The following is a 22,862-nucleotide window of genomic DNA, read 5'->3' on the forward strand; positions in this document are numbered from 1 at the left end:
GAGACAGAGCATGAACAGGGGAGGGTCAGAGAGAGAAAGGGAGACACAGAATCCAAAACAGGCTCCAGGCTCTGAGCGGTCGGCACAGAGCTGGCCGTGGGGCTCGAACTCATGGAGTGTGAAATCATGACCTGAGCCAAAGTCGGACGCTCAACCGACTGAGCCACCTAGGCGCCCCTATTACATTTCTTACATGACTTACAAAGAAAACCCACAGAATTTAAAAATCACTGTATTTCCAGGAAATAATATAGGTTATCTATATACCAAATTAATATATATACCAAAAATATATATATACCAAAAAATATATATACCAAATTAATCCAGGTGAAAACCAAGGTAACGTTTTAATACTAACGAAATTCTAAAGAATAAAAAAAGGCTAGTTATGTGAAAATCAGGTTATCTTGTAAACAGCTTGAGATATACATATGTATCTACCTGTCATAATCACCCAGTAATCTATGAGATATAAAAGCTTATTACATTTAAATTGGTTTTCGTAACTTCTACAAAGTAGGAAACTTACTCTGTCATTTCTCCCAAGTCGTTGCTACTTCTTTTCAGCAATTAGTTAAGCACTTTGCAAAAAGAAACAACTCCTACTCAAAAATTAGCTCTAATATTTTGAGGTAAAAAAAGAGCTACAAAACAAAAGATTGACTTACATGGGAAAGTCACAAAACTGCAACCTGTTATAAATAAATGCTTAAAATGAAAATGAATCTAAATGCTTCCAATGCTCCATTAATATTCAAAGGATTAAGAAATGCAATCCCATCTTTTTCTTAGAATGAGTGAACACTAACCTGAAGAATTATAGCTCTTCTAGATCCGTTTTTTCCCATAATTACTCAATTATTCATTAGAATATGTAAGACCTCTATTGGAATTTTTACACCAGTGTTTCACAAATGGATTTAACTATAAAAGCCTAGCTATACAATCTCTTCCATAAAAGCAATATATTTCTAATATTTATATCCTTAAAATATCCTATAGTAAAATTAATATTTCTATACAGAAAGAGAAGGAACTATTTCGTCCCCGACAACTTGATAACATCTCTTTCAACTATAGTTATAATTATCATGTACGAACTTCCAAAGCAGTTGTCAAGATTTAACATTAGCATTAATTTATGTCATAACTGACGGTTACTATAAAGATAATGGCAAAGCATCCATTTCTCCAAAGACAGCATGGATCAAAAGGGAAATTTCTTCTTAATTACTACTAATCTGCCCATTTTTAATTAAATTGATCAGTAATTTATTATCTTTCCCTTTCTTGGAAGGCTGTTATTATCACACAGCTTCCCCAAAGTTATCAGTTATCAGTGATTTTTAGGCAATCCAATTACTTCTGGTGTGAGTCCCACCATTTTGTAAAACTTGTTTATGCTAAAAACTTAATACCCAATTTCTCTGTACCTTAAAAAAGAAATTTTAAAAACGCAGAATTTGCACTCAATATTTCACACTTGAAAGTGAGCAGTTTCAAGATCTTATTTGTACAGAAAGACAATTAAAAGTGGAACTTTTATGCCTTTCCCCCTTGTTTGATAATCAAAATAGTTGTTATTAGTATGTATCTTCCCAGAGGAAAGAAATGAGGTCCTTGTAATTTCCTTTGAAAAATATCTACTTCTTACACTATCCATAGCTAAACAATAAATTACGGCATTATTCCAAGTGTTTTCCTTATCAGTTTCTTTTCTAAAGGTAAATACAAATGAAAATATCTGACATACAAAATAAGAAATACTTAATTCAAGCAAACTTTAAAAGAATTTAAGTGCTTCATGTATTTTTTCTGAATCAAAACCCTTAATTGATATTAAGCTTTGATCAGCATCAAATTTAAAATATAACACTGAAGTAGCAAATTTTCATGATACTGGTTCATAATATAACTTCCCAGAAGCTGAACGTTCTGTGAAAAATGAGAAAATGAAATGCAATGTTTCTGGATAGAAGGGACAGAAATCTTCCTTCCCTTTGTGACAACAGGCTAAGACAAGCAGGGAATATCAGCTTACACTCTATTTCACTAGGTATGCCTTGTATGAATTGACTACAGCTGATTAAAAAAATTCATATTAAGAATACAGAATGTATTCAAATAGTTAACTATCAATGCGAATGAAAAGATAATGGCTTAGTATAAAATAATCTCCATTAATTAACACTTACTGAATAAGTTTCTACTACATTTATAAGGCCCACATTTTCTCTCCTAAATTTCCTATTTAGAAAAATTACCAGTGAATGCAAAATGGCTGCCAACTCTTATGTACAGGGACTTAAGAATTTAATTCGTATCTCTCTTACTAGATTTAAGCAAGGTTCAGTCTTTTAGGTCTATTTAAATTTCACCATACTAGAAAGGTCTTGCTTGAGCACCCCCTCATCACTCCTTACCACTCTGTTTCCTTCGTCTTCATAGTACTCTTCAGCACCAAGCATATGATTTGCTTGTCTATTATCTGTCTGGTCCCACTACAAAGTAAGCTCCAACAGCACAGGGCTTTGTCTGACCTCTTCATTGCACTATCCCCAGTGCCTAGAACTATATACCGTGCACATAGTAGCATTCAGTAAGTATTTGTTTAAAAAAAAAAAAAAAAAAAAAGATTAAAAGGTCATCAGCTCCAAAATCCTAAGGAAAAACTTAATTAAAGACATTTGACAACCATGAATGCCAAACTATACCAAAAGTTTTATTTTTAAATAGTATTTAAAATAAAGGCATAGTAAGTTTTCTTTTCTACCCAAAAAGACTAACTATCTTGTCAAAGAATAGCTGGGTTACTAACAGTTGTTAATTATTACTACATTATTCAGTTAATGTAATTGGTTCCTGTGCATACCTTAACAAGTTTCAAAAGCTCATAGAGATCTTCAACCTCATCACCTTCACATTCGGTATACACTCGTCCCGTATCCACACTCCTTCCTCTTATGGTACGGCGGTAGAGGGGAAGAGCCATTGCTTCTGCATACAGATCGACGGCGTGATGACCCACTGTCTGATACATGTAGCTATCCAGTTCATCTGACCCCACTGCAACATTGAAAGTGGAAATAATCAGTAAAACAGAGTGAAAAAGAAAGTGGATTTGAAAGTCCATCTGGGTTACTGCTTGGAGACTTACTACAGTATATCTCTCTGCATTAACGAAGTGAAATAAAGTGGAAGAGTGGCACATTTGTCCACAGTTGCATCCAGTTCACATCAGCTCTAGTCATCTCTACTACTAATTACAGATACATATAAATTTTTAAAACTATATACAATAAATGTTTAAAGAGAAGAGTAATATGGCCAATAAATTTTGATTAGTTTATTCAATTAAAGATTTTATTACATAAATGTTTTTCAAATCATTCAAGGTTATTTACAAAGTCATCTGGAGTTGTAGGAAAAAACCTTCCTTAACTAAGTAGCTACTTGGTTAACAAGTGACAAATATTTGTAAAAATAAATTACATGCTCTTGATATATTTTATATTCAGTACTTCAACAAGACAGACAAAAATATATAAATTAAGCAGCAGTCCAAGACAGCTGCAAAAGAAGACCCTGAACATACGTCCTTCCACAGAAATACCCAAACTACAGATACATATGGCATAATTCCCACTGAATTCTAGCTGAATAGGTCCCTCCACAACAAGGAATAAAAGGGCCATATCAAAATGTGTGACAAAAGCAGAGACTCAATCTTGCCCAAAACCCCAGCAGTGACCCACAACAGAAAGGGATCTCACAATACTGAAACCTCTCCCTGAGGAGGGAGGGGTTTGTGCCCCACACCGGACACCCCAAAACTGTAAAACCTGGCACTTGAAAGACAAGGACCCTAAAACATCTGGCTTTGAAAACCAATGGGGCACACACCCAGGGGGTCTAAGGGACTGTGGAGATTTGAGATATTCCTTTTCAGGAGCTTGTGTATAGACTCACTCCTCCCAGGACCCAGCACAAAGACAGCAGTTTGAGAGATGACTGGGTCATACGTGAAGATTTATTTGCTAATATATAATTGTCTGCTGAAGGGGCAGGGGCAAGTTGGGACTTTCTTTGGAGATGGAAGTGCTGGTAAGCAACATTTTCCCTCTCCTTCTTTCCACATTGCTAGTGCTGGTGACAAGTGCAGGTGCCTCACCTCCAATACTTTTCCCCCACGTGGCAAAAGTTATAGGCATGCCCTACCCTCAGCACTCTTTCCTTGCTAAATCCACAGGTGAGCCCCACCTCTAGCACTCTTTTCCTGCATTGTTAAATCTGTGGGCATGTCCCACCCCAGTGCTCCTCCCATACCTTGCTAAAGCCATGGGTATGTTCTGCACCCAGCACTCTTCCCTTGCATCACTAAAACCATGGACATCACCCTCAGTGCTCTCCTGCAGCCTCACTCAAGTTGGCCACCAAGCACAGTCCACACAACAGACACTCCTCGATCACTTGAACCTAGCAGCCAGAGGGGCTTCTGTTTTTAAGCCCCACAGGACTAGCTCTATGGAGGCTACCACACCTACAGCACTGAACAGACAGCAGACTGAAACTCCTCCCATCTGCTTTGCAAAAGGCCCATATGCTTGTCCTGGAGCTTCAACCTGAGGGACAGGCTTCATGTTAGTCACATACCTAAAGATTACAGAGGTGCCCTCAGAAACCACAGGCAAGAAGTTACATCTTTGAGCCCTCCCTTGGCCTTGTTACAGCTCACTGATACCTTTCAGAAAGAAGCCCAGGTTTTTGTAACTCATGCCCAGAGGACACTTTCATCAAATCTCAAAGTCTAACAGCAGAGTTTACACTTGTGGTCCCACCGAAATGTATATATTTGCATTCTTTAAAAACTGCTGCCTGAGGATCTGGCTTTCAATCCACCTGAAACTAGTTCTTAACTGAGATCACTCCCTTTGTAACACTGATAGGTCTTGGAACACCTTCGACACTGGGGACCTAACAAGAATAAATCAGTCTACTTAGGCAATCACAAAAGTTCAAGAGACAACCAGGAGCTAAAGCAAGGTTGAACAAGGTTCATCTACAGAAGGCCACTCCCATCAAGACTGGAAGAGACAGCTGTTTCATTTAATATTTAGAAACAAACACAGAGAGTAAATCAAAATGAGGAAACAGAGGAATATGTTCCAAATGAAAGAATAAGACAAAACCTCAGAAAACACCTTACTGAAATAGAGTTAAATAATTTAACTGATAAAGAGTTCAAAGTAGTATTCACAAAGATGTTCACTGAATTCAAGAGAAGAATGGATGAGCACAGTGAGAACTTCAACAATGAGGCAGAAAATATAAGAAAGTAACAAACAGAAGTCACACAGCTGAAAAATACAATAACTGAATTGAAAAAGTCACTGCAGGGGGCGCCTGGGTGGCTCGGTCGGTTAAGCGTCCGACTTCGGCTCAGGTCATGATCTCGCGGTCCGTAAGTTCAAGTCCTGCGTCCGGCTCTGTGCTGACAGCTCAGAGCCTGGAGCCTGTTTCAGATTCTGTGTCTCCCTCTCTCTCTGCTCCTCTCCTGTTCATGCTCTGTCTCTCTCTGTCTCAAAAATAAATAACGTTAAAAAAAAATTAAAAAAAAAAAAAAAAGAAAAAGTCACTGCAGGATTCAATAGCAGACTAAATGAAGTAGAAAAAGGATTAGTGAGCTGGCAGACAAAGCAATGGAACTCACCCAGAAAGATCAGATCAAAAAAGAAACAAAAATTAAGTGAAGATAGCTAAAGTGACCTAGGAGACAAGATCAAGAATAATAGCATTCACATTATTGGGGTCTTGGAAGGAGAAGAGAGAGAAAGAGGTAGAAAACTTACTGACGAAATAATAGCTAAAAACGTCCCTAACCTGAGGAAACAGACATACAGGTCCAGAAAGCAAAGAGAATTACAAATAAGATGAATCCAGAGAGATCCATAGCAAGACCCATTATAATTAAAATACCAAAAGCTAAAGATAGAGAATATTAAAAGCAGCAAGAAAAAAACTAATAGTTACCTACAAGGGAACCCCCCCCCATAAGACTATCAGCTGATTTTTCAGCAGAAACTTTGAGGGCCAGAGGGAGTATCATAATATACTCAAAGTGCTGAAAAGAAAAAAACTTCCAGCCAAGAAAAATCTACCCAGCAAAATTATCATTCAGAATTGAAAAAGAAATAAAATATTTTTCAGAAAAGAAAAGCTTAGGGAGTTTATCACCATTAAACTGGCCTTACAAGAAATTTCAAAGGGATTTCTCTAGGCTGTAAAAAAAAAAAAAAAAAAAAAAAAAAGCATATATCTAATAACTAGAAAACATATGAAAGTAAAAATCTAATGGATTAAAGGAAATATATAGTAAAGGTAGTGAATTAACCACTTATAAAATCAGTTTATAGGTTAAAGGACAAAAGTAGAAAAATTTACTATAATTATAATTAAGGGATATACAAAATTAAAAATGTATAATATAATATTAAAAACATAATGAGGTGCCTGGGTGGCTCAGTCGATTAAGCTGAAACTTAAGCTGAAACCTGACTTGGTTTTGGCTCAGGTCATGATCTCTCTGTTCATAGGTTCGAGCCCTGACTCCACGCTGACAATGTAAAGCCTGTTTGGGATTCTCTCTCTCTCTCTGCCCCTCCCCCATTCACATTCACTCTCTCTCCCCCTCTCTCTCTTAAAAACAAAAAAAGAAAAAAACTTTTAACACATACAGTGTGGGGGAGGGAATGTAGCTTTTAAAATGCATTCAAATTAAAGTTGTTATCTATTTAAAACAGACTGCTATATATGAAATGTTATGTATATATAAACCTCACAGCAACCAACAACCAAAAACCTATAATAGATACACAAAAGATAATGAGAAAGGAATCTAAATCCAACATCAAAAAAAAAAAAAAAAAGGCATTAAACCACAAGGGAAGACAGCAAGAAAAGAAGAAAGGAACAGAAAGAAATTACAAAAAAGATAGGAAACTTAACAAATGGCAATAAGTAATATACCTGTCAATAATTAATTTCAGTGTAAATGGACCAAATTCTCCAAACAAAAGACAAAGAGTGGCTAAATGGATTAAAGAAACAAACAAACACAAGACTCAACTATATGTTGCCTAAAAGAGATTCACTTTAGCTCTAAGGACACACACAGAATAAAAGTGAAGGAATAGAAAAGATACTCCATGCAAATGGGAAAAGAAAAGTGGTACTGTTATACTTTAAAACAAAGACTATAACAAAAAACAAGGGCATTATATAATGATAAAAGCGTCAATCAAAAAAGATGACATAAAATTTGTAAATATTTATGTACCCAACATAGCAGCACCTAAATATATAAATATTGCCAGATCAAATATTACCAGACCTAAAAGAAGAAATTAACAGCAATACAATAGTAGAGAACCTTAATCATCATGTAAGTAAGAACCACTTACATCAATAAATAGATCACCCAGACAGAAAAATCAACAAAGAAACATCAGCCTTAAATGACACATCAGACCAGATGGACTTGGTAGATTTATACAGAATATCCCATCCAAAAGCAGAATACACATTCTTCTCAAGTGTTTGTGACCATTCTCCAGGATAGATCACATATTAGGCCACAAAAAAAAAAAAATTAATTTAAGAAGCCTGAAATAATAACAATCATTTTCTTCAACCACAATGTTATGAAAACTAGAAATCAAATACAAGAAGAAAACTGGAAAATTCAGCAGTATGTGGAGATTAAACAGCATGCTATTGAACTAATGGGTCAATAAAGAAATCAAAGGCAAAGTAAAAAACAATACCTTGAGACAAATGGAAATGGGAATACAACAATCCAACACCTATGGGATACAGTAAAAGCAGTTTTAAAGGGTAGTTCAAAGCAATGCAGGTTTACCTCAAGAAACAAGAAAAATCTCAAACAATCTACTTTAACACCTCAAGAACGAGAAAGAATAAACAAAGCCAAAAATTAGCAGAAATAAGGAAACAACAAAGAGTAGAGCAGAAATAAAATAGAGACTCAAAAGACAAAAGAGAAGATCAATGAAATTAAGAGCTGGTTCTTGGAAATGATAAACAAAATTGACAAAGATTTTGACTAGATCCAGCAAAAAATTAAGAGGACTTCAAATAAATAAAATCAGAAATGAAAGAGGACATGCTACAACTGACACCACAGAAACACAAAGGATCATAAGAGTTACTAAAAGCAATTATATGACAACAAATTTGGCAATGTAGAAGGAATGGATAAATTTTTAGAAACATACAATCTTCCAAGACTAACTCCTTAAGAGATAGAAAATCTAGGGGTGCCTGGGTGGCGCAGTCGGTTAAGCGTCCGACTTCAGCCAGGTCACGATCTCACAGTCCGTGAGTTCGAGCCCCGCGTCAGGCTCTGGGCTGATGGCTCGGAGCCTGGAGCCCGTTTCCGATTCTGTGTCTCCCTCTCTCTCTGCCCCTCCCCCGTTCATGCTCTGTCTCTCTCTGTCCCAAAAATAAATAAACGTTGAAAACAAAATTAAAAAAAAAAAAAAGAGATAGAAAATCTAAATAGACTGATTACTAGTAAGGAGATTGAATCAGTAATCAAAAATCTTCCAACAAACAAATCAAGTGGGATTTACTCCAGGGTAATAAGATGGTTCACATCTGCAAATCAATTAACATGATGCACCATATTAACAAATGAAGGATAAAAATCATATGATCACCTCAATACATGCAGAAAAAGCATTAGAAAAATTTGGCATCCATTTATAATAAAAATTCTCAACAAAGTGAGCATAGAAGGAAGTGCCTCAACACAATAAAGGCAATATATGACAAGCCCACAGCTAACATCATATTCCATAGTGAGTTCAAAGCTTTTCCTCTAAGATCAGAATAAGACAATGACATTCACTCTTGTCACTTTTATTCAACATAGTACTAGAAGCTCTAGTCACAGCAATGAAGCAAGAAAAAAAAAAGCATCCACATTAGGAAGAAGTAAACTGTCACTATTTGCAGATAACATGATACTTTATATAGTAACCCTACAGACTCCACCAAAAAACTATTAGAACTAATAAACAAATCCAAAAAGGCTGCAGGATATAAAATCAGTATACAGAAGTCTGTCACATTTTTATACAATGATAACAAACCACCAGAATGAGAAATTAAGAAAACAATTCCATTTACAATCGTATCAAACAGAATAAAATACCTAGGTATAAATCTAATCAAGGAGGCTAAAGGCCTGCACACTGAAAACTATAAGATACTGGTGAAAGAAATCGAAGAAGACACAAATAAATGGGAAGATATTCCATGCTCATTGATTGGAAAAATTAATTGTTAAAATGTCCATATTACCCAAAGCAATCTATAGATGCAATGCAATCTCTATCAGAGTTCCAATGGAACTTTGCACAGAACTAGACCAAATAATTCTAAAACTTGTATAGAGCCACAAACAACCCTGAATGGACAAACCAATTTTGAGAAAGAAGAACAAAGTTGGAGGTTTCACACTCCTTGATTTCAAACTGTACTATAAAGCTATAGTAATCAAAACAGTATGGTATTTGCATAAAAACAGACAAATAGATCAGTGGAAAAGAATAGTGAGCTCACAAATAAACCCACACATATATCATCAATTACTTTATTACAAAGGAGCTAAGAATATACATTGGGGAAAGAATAGTCTCTTTCAATAAATGGTGTTCAGAAATGGGACAGCTACATGCCAAAGATTAAACTACTTCACCATTTTATATCATACACAAAAATGAACTCAAAACAGGTTAAAAACTTAAAACAAATTAGAACTCAAAATAGATGAAAGACCTGAAACCATAATAATTCTAGAAGAAAACATAGGTGGTAAGCTCTTTGACATTGGTCTTGGCACTGAGCTTTTGGATGAGACTCCAAAACCAAAAATAAACAAATGGGACTAGATCAATCTAGAAAGCTTCTACACAGCAAAGGAAACTATCAACAAAATAAAAAAGCAACCTACTGAATGGAAGAAAATATTTGTAAATCATATATCCAATAAGGGATTAATAGCCAATATAAATAAAGAACTTGAGAGCAAAAAAACCCAAACAATCCAAATAAAAATGGTCAGAGAATCTAAATACACAGTTTTCTAAAGAAGACACACAGATCACCAACAAGCACATGGAAAGATGTCAAATATTACTAATTATCAGAGAAATGTAATCAAAATCACAATGTGACATCTCATACTGGTCAGAATGGCAATTATTAAAAAGATAAAAAACTGGGGCGCCTGGGTGGCGCAGTCGGTTAAGCGTCCAACTTCAGCCAGGTCACGATCTCGCAGTCCATGAGTTCGAGCCCCGCGTCAGGCTCTGGGCTGATGGCTCAGAGCCTGGAGCCTGTTTCCGATTCTGTGTCTCCCTCTCTCTCTGCCCCTCCCCCGTTCATGCTCTGTCTCTCTCTGTCCCAAAAATAAATAAACGTTGAAAAAAAAAATTAAAAAAAAAAAAAGATAAAAAACAACAAGTGTTGTAGAGGATGTGGAGACAAGGGAATTCTCATACACTTTTGGTGGGAATGTAAATTAATAAGAAATTTCCAATATGGAAAACAGTATGGAGGTTACTGAAAAAATTAAAACTAGAACTACCATATGATCCAGCAATTCTACCTCTGGGTATTCATCCAAAGAAAACAAAAATGCTAATTCAAAAAAGATATATGCATCCCCACGTTCACTGCAGTATTATTTACAACAGCCAAGATATGGAAACAATATGTGTCCATCAATGGATAAATGAATATAGAAGATGTGGCATATATACTGCCACATACAAAGGCATCACACTAAGTGGAATAAGTCAGAAAGAGACAAGTATCAAATGATTTCACTTACATGTGAAATCTAAAAAACAAAACAAATGAACAAACAAAAAAAGACAAAAACAAAATCATACTTACAGATACAGAGAACAGATTTGTGGTTTTCAGAGGGAAAGGGGGTTGAAGGAGCATGTGTGAAATGGGTGAGGGTGGTCAATCGTATGGCGATGAATGGTAAGGAGATATATCATGGTGGTCACTTTGGAGTTTAAACAAACATTGAATTATTATGTTATATACCTGAAACTAATATGTTATATACCAATTTTATCTTAATAAAGAATAATAAATAAACCATGTCTCAGGTGGACCCATGAGCTTTGTAATATACTTTTAATAAAACTGTTTATCTAAAAAAGAAAAAGAAATTCAATATTGTTAGAGCAGTTACAAATGTGTACAGAAACATAGCTTAAGCTAGTCAGTAACACAAATCACTGGTTGTCACAAGATTCCACAAACATCAATACAGGTAAAATATTCAAAATACATGAGTCACACCAGACTATTTTGATGATACAAACGAACTTACAAATATATTGGATCAGGCTTTTTGATGTCATATTTACTTTTGAGAAAAAAGAATCATGAAGGTACAAAATATTATTTGCAGATATTCATCATAGCATTATTTATATTAAAAATTATAGTGTATTCATATAATGAAATACTTTGCAACCATTAATATAATTTTGAGGAAAAGCATTTTCTATTTTTTACTTTATTGTTGAAGTATAATTGACATACAATGTTATATTAGTTTCAATGTTATATTAGTGTACAACATATTGATGTGACAATTCTATAGACTGCTCAGTGCTTCCCAAAATAAATACAGTCACCATCTGCCACCATGCAACATTATTACAATATTATTGACTATATTTCCTATGCTACTCTACATGTCCATTTTGTAAACAGAAGTCTGTATCTCTTAATCCACTTTCGCCCATTCCCCTACCCACTTTCCTTCTAGCAATCACTAGTTGTTTTCTGTATTTAAGAGTCTAGTGTTTTGTTTGTTCATTAGTTTGGTTTAGATTCCACATGTAAGTAAAATCGTATAATATTTGTCTCTCCCTGACTTATTTCACTTAGTATAATGCCCTCTAGGCCCATCCATGTTGTTGCAAATGAAGAAGGAGCATTTTATTTTTATTTTTTCTATTTTTAATTTTAATTTTTATTTTTAAAATATAATTTATTGTCGAGTTAGCTAACATACAGTGTATACAGTGTGCTCTTGGCTTCAGGAGTAGATTCCTGCGATTCATGGCTAATATACAACATCCAGTGCTCATCCTAACAAGTGTCCTCCTCAATGCCCATCACCTATTTTTCCCTCTCCCTTATCCCTCCCCTCATCAACCCTCGGTTTGTTCTCTGTATTTAAGAGTCTCTTATGGTTTGCCTCCCTCTCTGAAACTATTTTCTGCCCTCCCCTTCCCCCATGGTCTTCTGTTAAGTTTCTCAAATTCCACATATGAGTGAAAACATATGATATCGGTCATTCTCTGACTGACTTTTTTCACTCAGCATAATACCCTCCAGTTCCATCCTCATTGTTGCAAATTGCAAGATTTCATTCTTTTTCATTGTCAAGTAGTATTCCATCGTATATATAATCCACATCTTTATTCATCCATCAGTTGATGGACATTTTGACTCTTTCCATAATTTGGCTATTGTTGATGGCGCTGCTATAAACATTGGGATACATGTGCCCCTATGAATCAGCACTCCTGTACTCTCCATATAAATTCCTAGCAGTGCACTTGCTGAATCATAGGGAAATTCTATTTTTAATTTTTTGAGGAATCGACACACTATTTTCCAGAGCAGCTGCACCAGTTTGCATTCCCACCAACAGTACAAAAGAGATCCTCTTTCTCCACGTCCTCGCTAACAACTGTTGTTTCCTGAGTTGTTAATTTTAGCCACTCTGACCAGTGTGAGGTGGTATCTCAATGTGGTTTTGACTTGTATTCCCCTGATGATGAGTGATACTGAGCATCCTTTCATGTGTCTGTTGGCCATCTGGATGTCTTCTTTGGAGAAGTGTCTATTCATGTCTTCTGCCCCTTTCTTTCTTTCTCTCTTTCTTTCTTTCTTTTTTAAATTGTTTAATGTTTATTTATTTTTGGGAGAAAGAGAGTGTCAGTCAGGGAGGGGCACAGACAGAAGGAGACACAGAATCCGAAGCAGACTCCAGGCTCTGAGCTATCAGCACAGAGCCTAATGCAGGGCTCGAACTCATGAACCGTGAGATCACGACCTGAGCTGAAGTTGGACACTTAACCAACTGAGCCACCCAGGCACCCCTTCTTCTGCCATTTCTTCACTGGATTATTTGTTTTTTGGGTGTTGAGTTTGGTAAGTTCTTTATAGATTTTGGATACAAACCCTTTATCCAATATGTCATTTGCAAATATCTACTCCCATTCCATCGGTTGCCTTTTAGTTTTCTAAAGTATGTTCTGCAGAATAGGAATCCCATGTGATGATAATAAATACTGGATGCAGAAAGGATTCCATGGTCAAATAATTTATTAAAAACGGGATAACCATGTTAAACAGGTGTCTTTGCTGTAATTCTTCCTAGGCTAATGTGCTTTAACGTGTTCCAATAAGGGGAGAGATTATGAACTATATCTCAAATTTATGTACCCTTAAAAGACTTACATTTTATCAGGTATTTGTGATTCAAAGAATATATCTAGGAAATATTGTGATGGAATAATAATAACATGGAATATGTTCACAATGTGTTAGTAAGTTTTAAAAAAAGGTTACACTATTTGACATATATGTATGTATGTGTGTATGTATGCATATATGCCAAGAATGTCCAATTAACCTGAGTATGAAGAGTATCCTATCAAAAGGGATGAAAAAATGATATTTTAAGGGCCCCTTCATTAATCAAAACCATCACCATATGCCATCACATTTTGGCCCACCAGATATGAACCCAACCCATACATCACACTGGCTTGCATGTACTCACATTATTACTACATACCTGTCTACTCCTAGTCAACAGTAGGAAGTAGAGATATAGCCAAAGTCACCAAAAAACCTTTCAGCCTACCCTCATCTCACACTTACCCTGGATCTTTAAATATATTAGTTTTAAAGAACACTGATACAATTGAATTAATATATTTAAAGAACTTTGAGCTTCTCAGCAAGAAACTTCCTGATGTTGGCACAATAATTAAAACATTTTACTGACTTCAAAAAACCTAGAAGACAATTTTCCTTTAAGGCTCCATTTAGTCCTAACCACAATGTAACTTGTATTAATGGAACCTATATTGCAACAATGGTATGAGATCAAATAAAACCAAAAGACTCCACTGTTGCCTGCAGCACCTCAATTAACATGCCACAAAAGTTCCTACTACAAATTTAAAGAGATGGTTTTGTGAATTTTATGACAAGTTCACATTATCCCCATTGATGGAAATAAATTCCTTTCCAGACTACGCAGTGAAAACCCAGTGCCATGAATTCACTCTAACCAATTTCATACTGGAGTCATCTCTACCAGTCTTTCCTCATTACAGTTCCTTTTACAACATGTTTGGGGAAAAAATAAGTCAATCAATGAATCATTCAATAATCACCAATTTCCTGCTGACTTTAAATCAAGATTAGCTAAATCCTCTCCATTTACCAACCCACAGCCATCTACTCTCTTCCCCTACAGTTTCAGCTGATTTTTTTTTCTCAGCTTTTACTTCATAATATTTTAATTCCATTTACTGTTGAATTTTTCTAGCAATATTCTAAGTAAATGTCTCCATACCATTCTGAAGTATAATTTAGAGATACACTTTATCATTTTATGCACCCTGCCAGTGAACCATGAACACATGGAAGATTATACATCAACGATTCAGTAAAAAGTAACTATACTAATTCACGTAGAGAAGTTTAAAACAAGATAGAAACTCCAGGTAGAAAAATTATATCATTATATATATTATGTAAATTTCTGTTTTTTAAATAGCAAGACCTCTCAGATAGAAAGCTTAAAAAACCCACTTGCCTGCTTAGCCAGAAGGAATAAGGGAAGTTTTTTTTTCCTTTAGTAACAGAACATAAGGCTGCAACGAAAGTCTGCTTCTTCTTTTATAATATAGAAGTTACAATACAGTTTCCATTCAAGCTTACTCAAAGAGTTTTCTCTGTATTATTTAAAGTCAGAAAAAGGAGGTCATTTCCAAACATCCTTAAATGCTGTTATATTATTCATCATTGAAACCCTAGTACAAAATCCTAGACTGTGTGTTTACCCTTGATCCTTTACAAGACTTGTTTTCTATTTCTTCCTATAAAATATTTCAAATCTCTACCTTCCCACTTCACTTCCAGCATTACTTGGGTCTTGAGTGTGAAATAAAGAAAATTCAGATATATGACTGAAATAACTGCTTGATATTCCAGGCCTAATTCTAGTTAGTTCATTATTCATCTGTCTACCAATTATTGAGTGAATGCCTACTATAGAGGCATAGAGTGGTCCCAAGTACTAAGGCGCAACTAAAGAAACATAGAAGACACAATCTCTCCTCTCAAGAATAAGCAGTCTATTTGGGGATAAAAATCAAAGACAAAATAAATAGAAAATAACTGTAAAATGATATAAAAACAAAAATTCAACAGACTGGTAGCCTTGAGGAGAGAGGGAGGGAGGGAGTGAGGGAAGGAAGGAGAGAAGGAAGGAAAGAAGGAAAGGAGGGAGGGAGGTAGGGAGGGAAAAAAAGGGACATATTTAGCACTAGATTCAGATTCAACTAAATTTACTGGATGCTTACTTCATGCCAGGAACTCTAATTAGTGTTTTTACATATACTACTCATTTAATTCATCCTAAAATAACAATAGAGCCAAAGCATGGTCTTCAAAAAAGCTGAGTAAAGGGGATGATAAAAAGCTCTTACTAGAAGAGCCATGTGGAGTAGTATTAAATAAAGTCAGACAAGTGTAAATCATTCCCTATTATACCTTAGCAGTTACTATCTCTAATTATATGGGTATAATAGAAGAGTATAAAAGGCAAATTGGTGAATATTTTCCTTTTTTTTAAGTTCTAATCGCAACAAAAAGTACAACTATGCATGGTGATAGATGTTAACTAATCTTATTGTGGTAATCATGTCTTAATATATACATATACCAAATCATTACATTGTACACGTACAGCTAATACAATATTATATGGCAGTTATATCTCAGTAAAAATAAAAGAAATTATCGAAGGTTGAATTGTGTCCCTCTCAAATTCTTTCCCTGAAATCCTAATATCCATAGCTCAAAATGTGGTTTTATTTGCAAGTAGGGTCACTGCAGATGTAATTAGTTAAAATAAGATCATTAGGGTGGTCTCTTAATCCAAATATGACTTGTGTCCTTATCAAAAGGGGAAACTTGGACACAGACAAGGTCACAGGGGGGAAAATTTCTAATTAGGGAAATTTCATTGGGAAGAAAACTGAAAAAAAAAAAAAACCAAAACAGCTTACATGAGGTCTGTGGCTTATTTGTGGATGCCCTTGTTATCACAGGCAAATAAAAAGTGGAAATGTACTGCTTTATGCTTCTCTCAAGTCTTACATGTTTAGCGTACATGTAAGATGGATCATTTATCATTATATGTCTTACTCTCCACTCTCCTAGAAGGTGTATCTTATTCACCTGTACATTGCTTACAATACTTGGAATGCACTGTGGTGGAAGAGCAGTACACTCTGAAGTAAGGAGGTTCAAGGGTTCAAGCCTCAGGTCTGCAAGTTTATTCTAGTTACGTACCTTGGAGAAATTTATAAAACTATGAGTTTCAGTATCTCTGTCTAATAAAACTGTCTAGGAGTTCTTAAGAGAAATAAAGGATATGCAATTAAAGACACTTAGCATAGAACCTAGCATCTAATTAGGTGCTAAATATATATTAGTTCCATTTTTGTCTTTGCATACTGCATACAATAGAATGCAATTATGAAGTTGGGAGTTTCAGTCATTTAGAGAACTTCCCAGAAAGGGTATCATACACTTACCTTGGTTTTCAGCTGGTCTTAGATTTGCTAAAGCAACGATCTGATGCCCAGCAGCAATGCACTGCATCATATTATAACAGCTGTCCTTCCCACCACTGAAAAAGAAATAAAGAGGTAAATATCAGGTTAATGACCATTATTGAAGATAGAATCATTAGATATCAAAATATACTTATTCGACTTTTCAGAATACTTCAGGAACTGCTTTAGAATTAAAACACAAAAGACCACATGTAATTTCCATAGCAGAAGCAAACTAAACAAATGCATCTGAATGCCTAAGGTTGCTACTGACAAGAGCTTGTGAAATTATGTGCCAGGATAACAAAGACCATTCTAAACAAAATATGGTAACTCTTTGGTCTCTTTGGTTTATAACAGCGGCTCTCCTTTATATACAAAGTGCTTTGAAAATTAAAAATATGATTTAATTGTAAATTCTAGCTAAACAGCTATTACATATATTCCTTAGATGAAATTTTCTATGGAAAAGTAGAAAACAGTCAATTTGTTTTACTATAAGAAATCTAAAAACTGACCACCATCACCAATTAAAGGCTCAAATTAAAGATCTGAGACCCAATCTAAGGACAGTTTGATGGCCATGGTGGGTTCATATTCTATAGAGCTAGAAAACAAAATGCTGAACTACACTGATGAAGTTAAACATCAATACCATCAAGTACTTTAGCTATCACTATATGGATGATGGCAGGACAAGGCTTGAGCCTTAGATCTAATAAACAGATTGAAAGGAACTTCTAAATTCTCATACCAAATCTACCTAAGGCAAGGGCAAATCACTTAGTCAAGACAAGTGGTTTATTTATAACAAGGCTGAATGGCAACCTTTATGCCAATGGCAACCTCTATGCCAAGTTCATCTATAACAAGGTTGAATGGCAACTTTTATTTTGGTTTAAAACTCTACTGCCTCTCCGAAAGATATGAATAGACACTTCTCCACAGAAGACATCCAGATGGCCAAATGACACATGAAAAAATGCTCAACATCACTCATCATCAGGGAAATACAAATCAAAACCACAATGAGATACGACCTTACACCTGTCAGAATGGCTAACATTAACAACTCAGGCAACAACAGATGTTGGTGAGGATGCAGAGAAAGAGGATCTCTTTTGCATTGCCGGTGTCAATGCAAGCTGGTGCAGCTACTTTGGTATTTATCCAAGGGATACAGGTATCCTGTTTCAAAGGGACACATGCACCCCAATGTTTATAGCAGCACTATCGACAATAGCCGAAGTATGGAAAGAGCCCAAATGTCCATCAATGGATGAGTGGATAAAGAAGAGGTGGTATTTATATACAATGGAGTATTGCTCGGCAATCAAAAAGAATGAAATCTTGCCATTTGCAACTACGTGGATGGAACTGGAGGGTATTATGCTAAGTGAAATTAGGCAGAGAAAGACAAAAATCATATGACTTCACTCATATAAGGACTTTAAGAGACAAAACAGATGAACATGAGGGAAGGGAAGCAAAAATAATATAAAAACAGGGATAAATAATTATACTATTTACAATAATATAAATACAGAAAACAAACAGGGTTGCTGGAGGGGTTGTCAGAGGGGGGATGGGCTAAATGGGTAAGGGGCATTAAGGAATCTACTCCTGAAATCATTGTTGCACTATATGCTAACTAATTTGGATTTAAATTAAACAAATAAAATTAAAAAAATAAAACTCTACTGCCTTTCATTGTACATGTTTCTTCCTTTACTTTATCATTACGTCCCTTTTTTCCCTACTGTTCCATTCTTTCCAATCTTTGCTTAAGATCTGCAGGTGCCCCTCCAGGCACTTGGGACCTGTTCATAGACCAAGAAACTTTTAAAAAGAGACTGCTTGTCCTAGAAACTGGACCTTTTGCCTTTTATTTTAGTTGCCAACATTTATCTGCCTCTACCACATTCTTCTAATCAATAACAACGGTCATTCCAGAACTTCTCAAGGCGAGACCACAAGGGGCATGGTGAAGTTATACATCATGCTCCGTTTCCTCAGACTCTGATATTCCCCTAAATCTTCCACAACTTCCCCTATTGAACTTCACTGCTCTATTTTCTCAGGACAAAAAGATTTCACCAATTCTTTAGAATATTTAGAATATTAAAGATTTATGTGCATAAAACCACAATTCTAATTCTTTAGAGTATTAAAGATTAAAGAGTATACACCTGGGCACCTGGGTGGTTCAGGGGGTTGAGCTCTGACTCTTAATTTCACCTCAGGCCATGATCTCACAGTTTTGTGGGTTAGAGCCCCACATTGGGCTGTACGATGACAATGTAGAGCCTGCTTGAGATTCTCCCTCTCTGTCTCTCTGCCCTTCCCCTGCTCCCACTCTCTGTCTCAAAATAAATAAACTTAAAAAAAATAATAAAGAGTTTACACCTATAATCAGAACTTAGCTTTATAATTCATTTGTAAATACGTTAAAATTTCAAATATGGCTTTAAAATAGCATTTCCTAAACTGTGTTCTATGGAATGTTAGTGTCCAAAAAATACTGTAAGAACAAAAGGTTTTGAAAATGCTGAGGAACTTACTTGCCTCTTAGAACATTACAAAGTACCTAAGCATATGTTAGGTGAAAAGTCCTATAGATTAGAATTTTAATTCCCACCTCTGGTATATTAAGTGAAATTACTCAATGTGCTTGGGTTTACATGCTTCATTATAAAACCAGAGAATGGTTTAGCTAATCCTCAAGGTGTCATTCAACTGTAAAATTGAAGAAGTCAATCTTTTGTGTATAAGAAGAATAATGTTCTTTATGCTCTAAAGATATGTGAGAATCTTGGTTTCACTTATCCCTTAAAGCACACGAATATATCCCATCTCTCATTTTAGTACACACACACACACACACGATACGTTACAAATAGATTCACCGTATTTAAGTTTAAATTCATATATATTCAAATGTATATTCATATAAATGTATATTTATGTATGCATTCATATTCTTATATATAAATTGTTATATATTCATACTTATAGCATGTCTCCTAACATTTATACAGATCTTACATTTAGCAAGAATTTTCCAACATTGACGGTTTTTAGTAATTTGCTTTTTTACCATAAAAGTAATATATACACATTACTGAATATTTACTGTAATGGATTATAGTAATCTTTTATCAATGTCGCCAGGATCTGAATCTTCAGTTGGTGTGTCTTACTTCAATGGTTAAACTTTTGGCAAATTGCGTATGATGTAAATTACTCATTTCCTGGACTACTTTTTATTCTTATCTATCTGATCATGAAGATCACAGTGGTCAGAGATTAATCATTCACTTAACAGAAAAAATTTACTGGGTCTCCTGGGTGGCTCAGTCGGTTGGGCGGCCGACTTTGGCTCAGGTCATTGATCTCATGGTTTGTGGGTTCAAGCCCTGAATCGGGCTCTCTGCTGACAACTCAGACCCTGGAGCCTGCTTCGTGGATTCTGTGTCCTGCTTTCTCTGCCCCTCCCCCATCTGTGCTCTGTCTCTCTCAAAAATAAAAAATAAACATCAATTGGGGCGCCTGGGTGGCGCAGTCGGTTAAGCGTCCGACTTCAGCCAGGTCACGATCTCGCGGTCCGTGGGTTCGAGCCCCGCGTCAGGCTCTGGGCTGACGGCTCAGAGCCTGGAGCCTGTTTCCGATTCTGTGTCTCCCTCTCTCTCTGCCCCTCCCCCGTTCATGCTCTGTCTCTCTCTGTCCCAAAAATAAATAAACGTTGAAAAAAAAAATTAAAAAAAAAATAAACATCAAAAAAATTAAAAAAAAAAACAAAAACTTTACTGAATATCAATAATTATTTTGACGTTATAGAGTCATAAAAATGGCATTGGAATATTCCAGTCACTGCAGAAAGGATTAGAATGTAACATTAAGCATTCTTAATAGGTCACTATTGTTAAGCAGTATTAATTAACTAGGGCATTGAACAAAAACGTTTATCAAATCTTCAAAGGGCTTACAAAAGAAAAGTTGGTTGTGATGTATCTCAGACACTCTATACAGGTCCTAATCTCATCAAATATACATGTACTGTAGTCTAAATTCCCTTTTTAATGTTACTATGTTTATCTTTGCTTCAGTTTACATACTGCACATAGAAACATTTAAACTAGTCTGTCTTTCCCTTCCCTTATATAAAACAGGGAGGGGGACAAAACAGAAGAGACTCATAAATATGGAGAACTGAGGGTTACTGGAGGGGTTGTGGGGGGGGGATGGGCTAAATGGGTAAGGGCACTAAGGAATCTACTCCTGAAATCATTGTTGCACTATATGCTAATTAGGATGTAAATTTTAAAAAATAAAAAAAGAAAGAAAAAGAAAGAAAAATAAATAATAAAAAGTATAGACTAGTCTGTCTTTGGTTATCACAGGACTCACTTTTTTAGACACGTAAATAAGTTGCGCTACTATAAATTTCAAACTTCTTTTGCAATAGAGTATGTTACCATACGTCAACCTAAAAGCAGGTGTCTGTATCAAAAGCAACTGGATTTAGGATAAAACTGATACAATTCCATCTTCATCCCGAGGGAAGAGACCCTTTCTCCGTACTTGAGCCCCAAGGTAAAATACACCTTGGTCAAAAGCAAACCAGTCGCAGGTGGGACTGCAGGCGAGGGAGAAGTGGCCTTAAGCGGGAGGGGGCGGAGCTAGTAACAGCCCCCGGAGGAAGGCGGACCAAAGTCGGCGCAGAAAGACAAGGAACTGCACAAGAGGACTGAGTAAGTGGAAGTGAAGCCGTTGGCTCTCAAACTTCACTGCCCATTACACTTTTTAAGAATCCGACCCGGAACCTTGTCAGAGTAATGAAACCAGCGCTCTGCCAGTGAGACCCAGACAAGGGTGGGTTTTCAAGTTCCCCTGGTGAACCCAATGTGAATTCACGTATGAGGGCCAGAAAATCAGAGGCAGGGACTGACAGACTGAGGAGCCTCGGTCCAGGGCCGCGGGAGGGGCCGGGCAATAGCCCGAAAACTCCGCCTCTTCCTGTGGTCGGGAGGAGCCGCTGGGCCCCCGGACACGCGGTTCCTGCACAGACACTCTTCCGCGCCGCCGAAGGCGGCGGCGGTAGCTGCCGTTTACCAGCAGGAAAGGATGAGAGGCCGGCAGGGGAGGTGGAAGGCGGCTCCCGCGCCGCGTTACCTGATCAGAGCGGCGACCCTCATGCTGGGCGCAGTACGCGTGCGTGCGACGGGCGCGGGGGGGGAGCTGGGAAGTCGCCGCCGCCGCCGGCCGTGACGCGCCGCGGGGCCTGGCGCGGGTGTTCGCCTCGCCGCCTGTCAGCGGCGGGGCGTTGCGACCTCTGCGGCTGCCTTGTGGGACACCTGACCACGGAGGAGGCGGCACGTCGGCGCCTTGTTCCTGTGACAGGGCCCTCCTGGCCCAGGAAAAAATGATGTTTAGGCGCGGCCTGACCACCTAAGTGAGGGCACTGAAGCTGCCAGGGAAAGGGCAGGGTCCGCGTCGCCAAGCCCAAATGCGGTGGCAGTGGATTTGTTTTGGCAAGAGAACGTTCAAAATCACTTAGACTGCAAATGGAAACACTTGGAACATGCAGAGGGAGAGGAAGTGTGCCCTCACTTCCTCAGCCACCTGCAAGAAACTAACTGCACCCTTTAGTGTTTTTTAACCTAATATCTCCTTTGTATTACAAATTTAAACCTGAAACTACCGCTGTAAAGCTCGAAGCTCCATGGGGTTCGGCCCTTTGCGTAAATACAGCACCGTAGAAGCCGGCTAAGGCTCCTCGCGAAAGAGCCTTGGCCTTGCAGAATCATTCACTAAGTATTTATTGAATGCCTTTCATGTACCAGACACTGTTTTAAGCTCTTTGGGATACAT

The 22,862-nt window shown here is 36.8% G+C and overlaps 1 protein-coding gene across 3 annotated transcripts in view; it reads right to left on the reverse strand.

Annotated features, from left to right (window-relative positions):
- Window positions 1–22,289, reverse strand: part of DPH6 (diphthamine biosynthesis 6) — a 204,033-nt gene extending 181,744 nt beyond the window's left edge. Inside the window, exons 1-3 of one of the 3 annotated variants that reach the window (XM_040492226.1) lie at window positions 22,164–22,285; window positions 16,971–17,065; window positions 2,876–3,069 (exon numbers count right to left, since the gene is read on the reverse strand). In XM_040492226.1, the coding sequence (XP_040348160.1) occupies window positions 2,876–3,069; window positions 16,971–17,065; window positions 22,164–22,186 (312 nt within the window). In that variant the 5' untranslated portion in view covers window positions 22,187–22,285. Of the gene's footprint in view, window positions 1–2,875; window positions 3,070–16,970; window positions 17,066–22,163 lie in introns of all 3 variants that reach the window. The other 2 variants (XM_040492227.1, XM_040492228.1) reach the window with 2 other exon arrangements.
- Between the last annotated feature and the right edge of the window lie 573 nt (window positions 22,290–22,862).

The sequence above is a fragment of the Herpailurus yagouaroundi genome, unplaced genomic scaffold, assembly GCF_014898765.1.
Source record: "Herpailurus yagouaroundi ecotype Mexico unplaced genomic scaffold, PumYag 184, whole genome shotgun sequence".
NCBI lineage: Eukaryota > Metazoa > Chordata > Mammalia > Carnivora > Felidae > Herpailurus > Herpailurus yagouaroundi.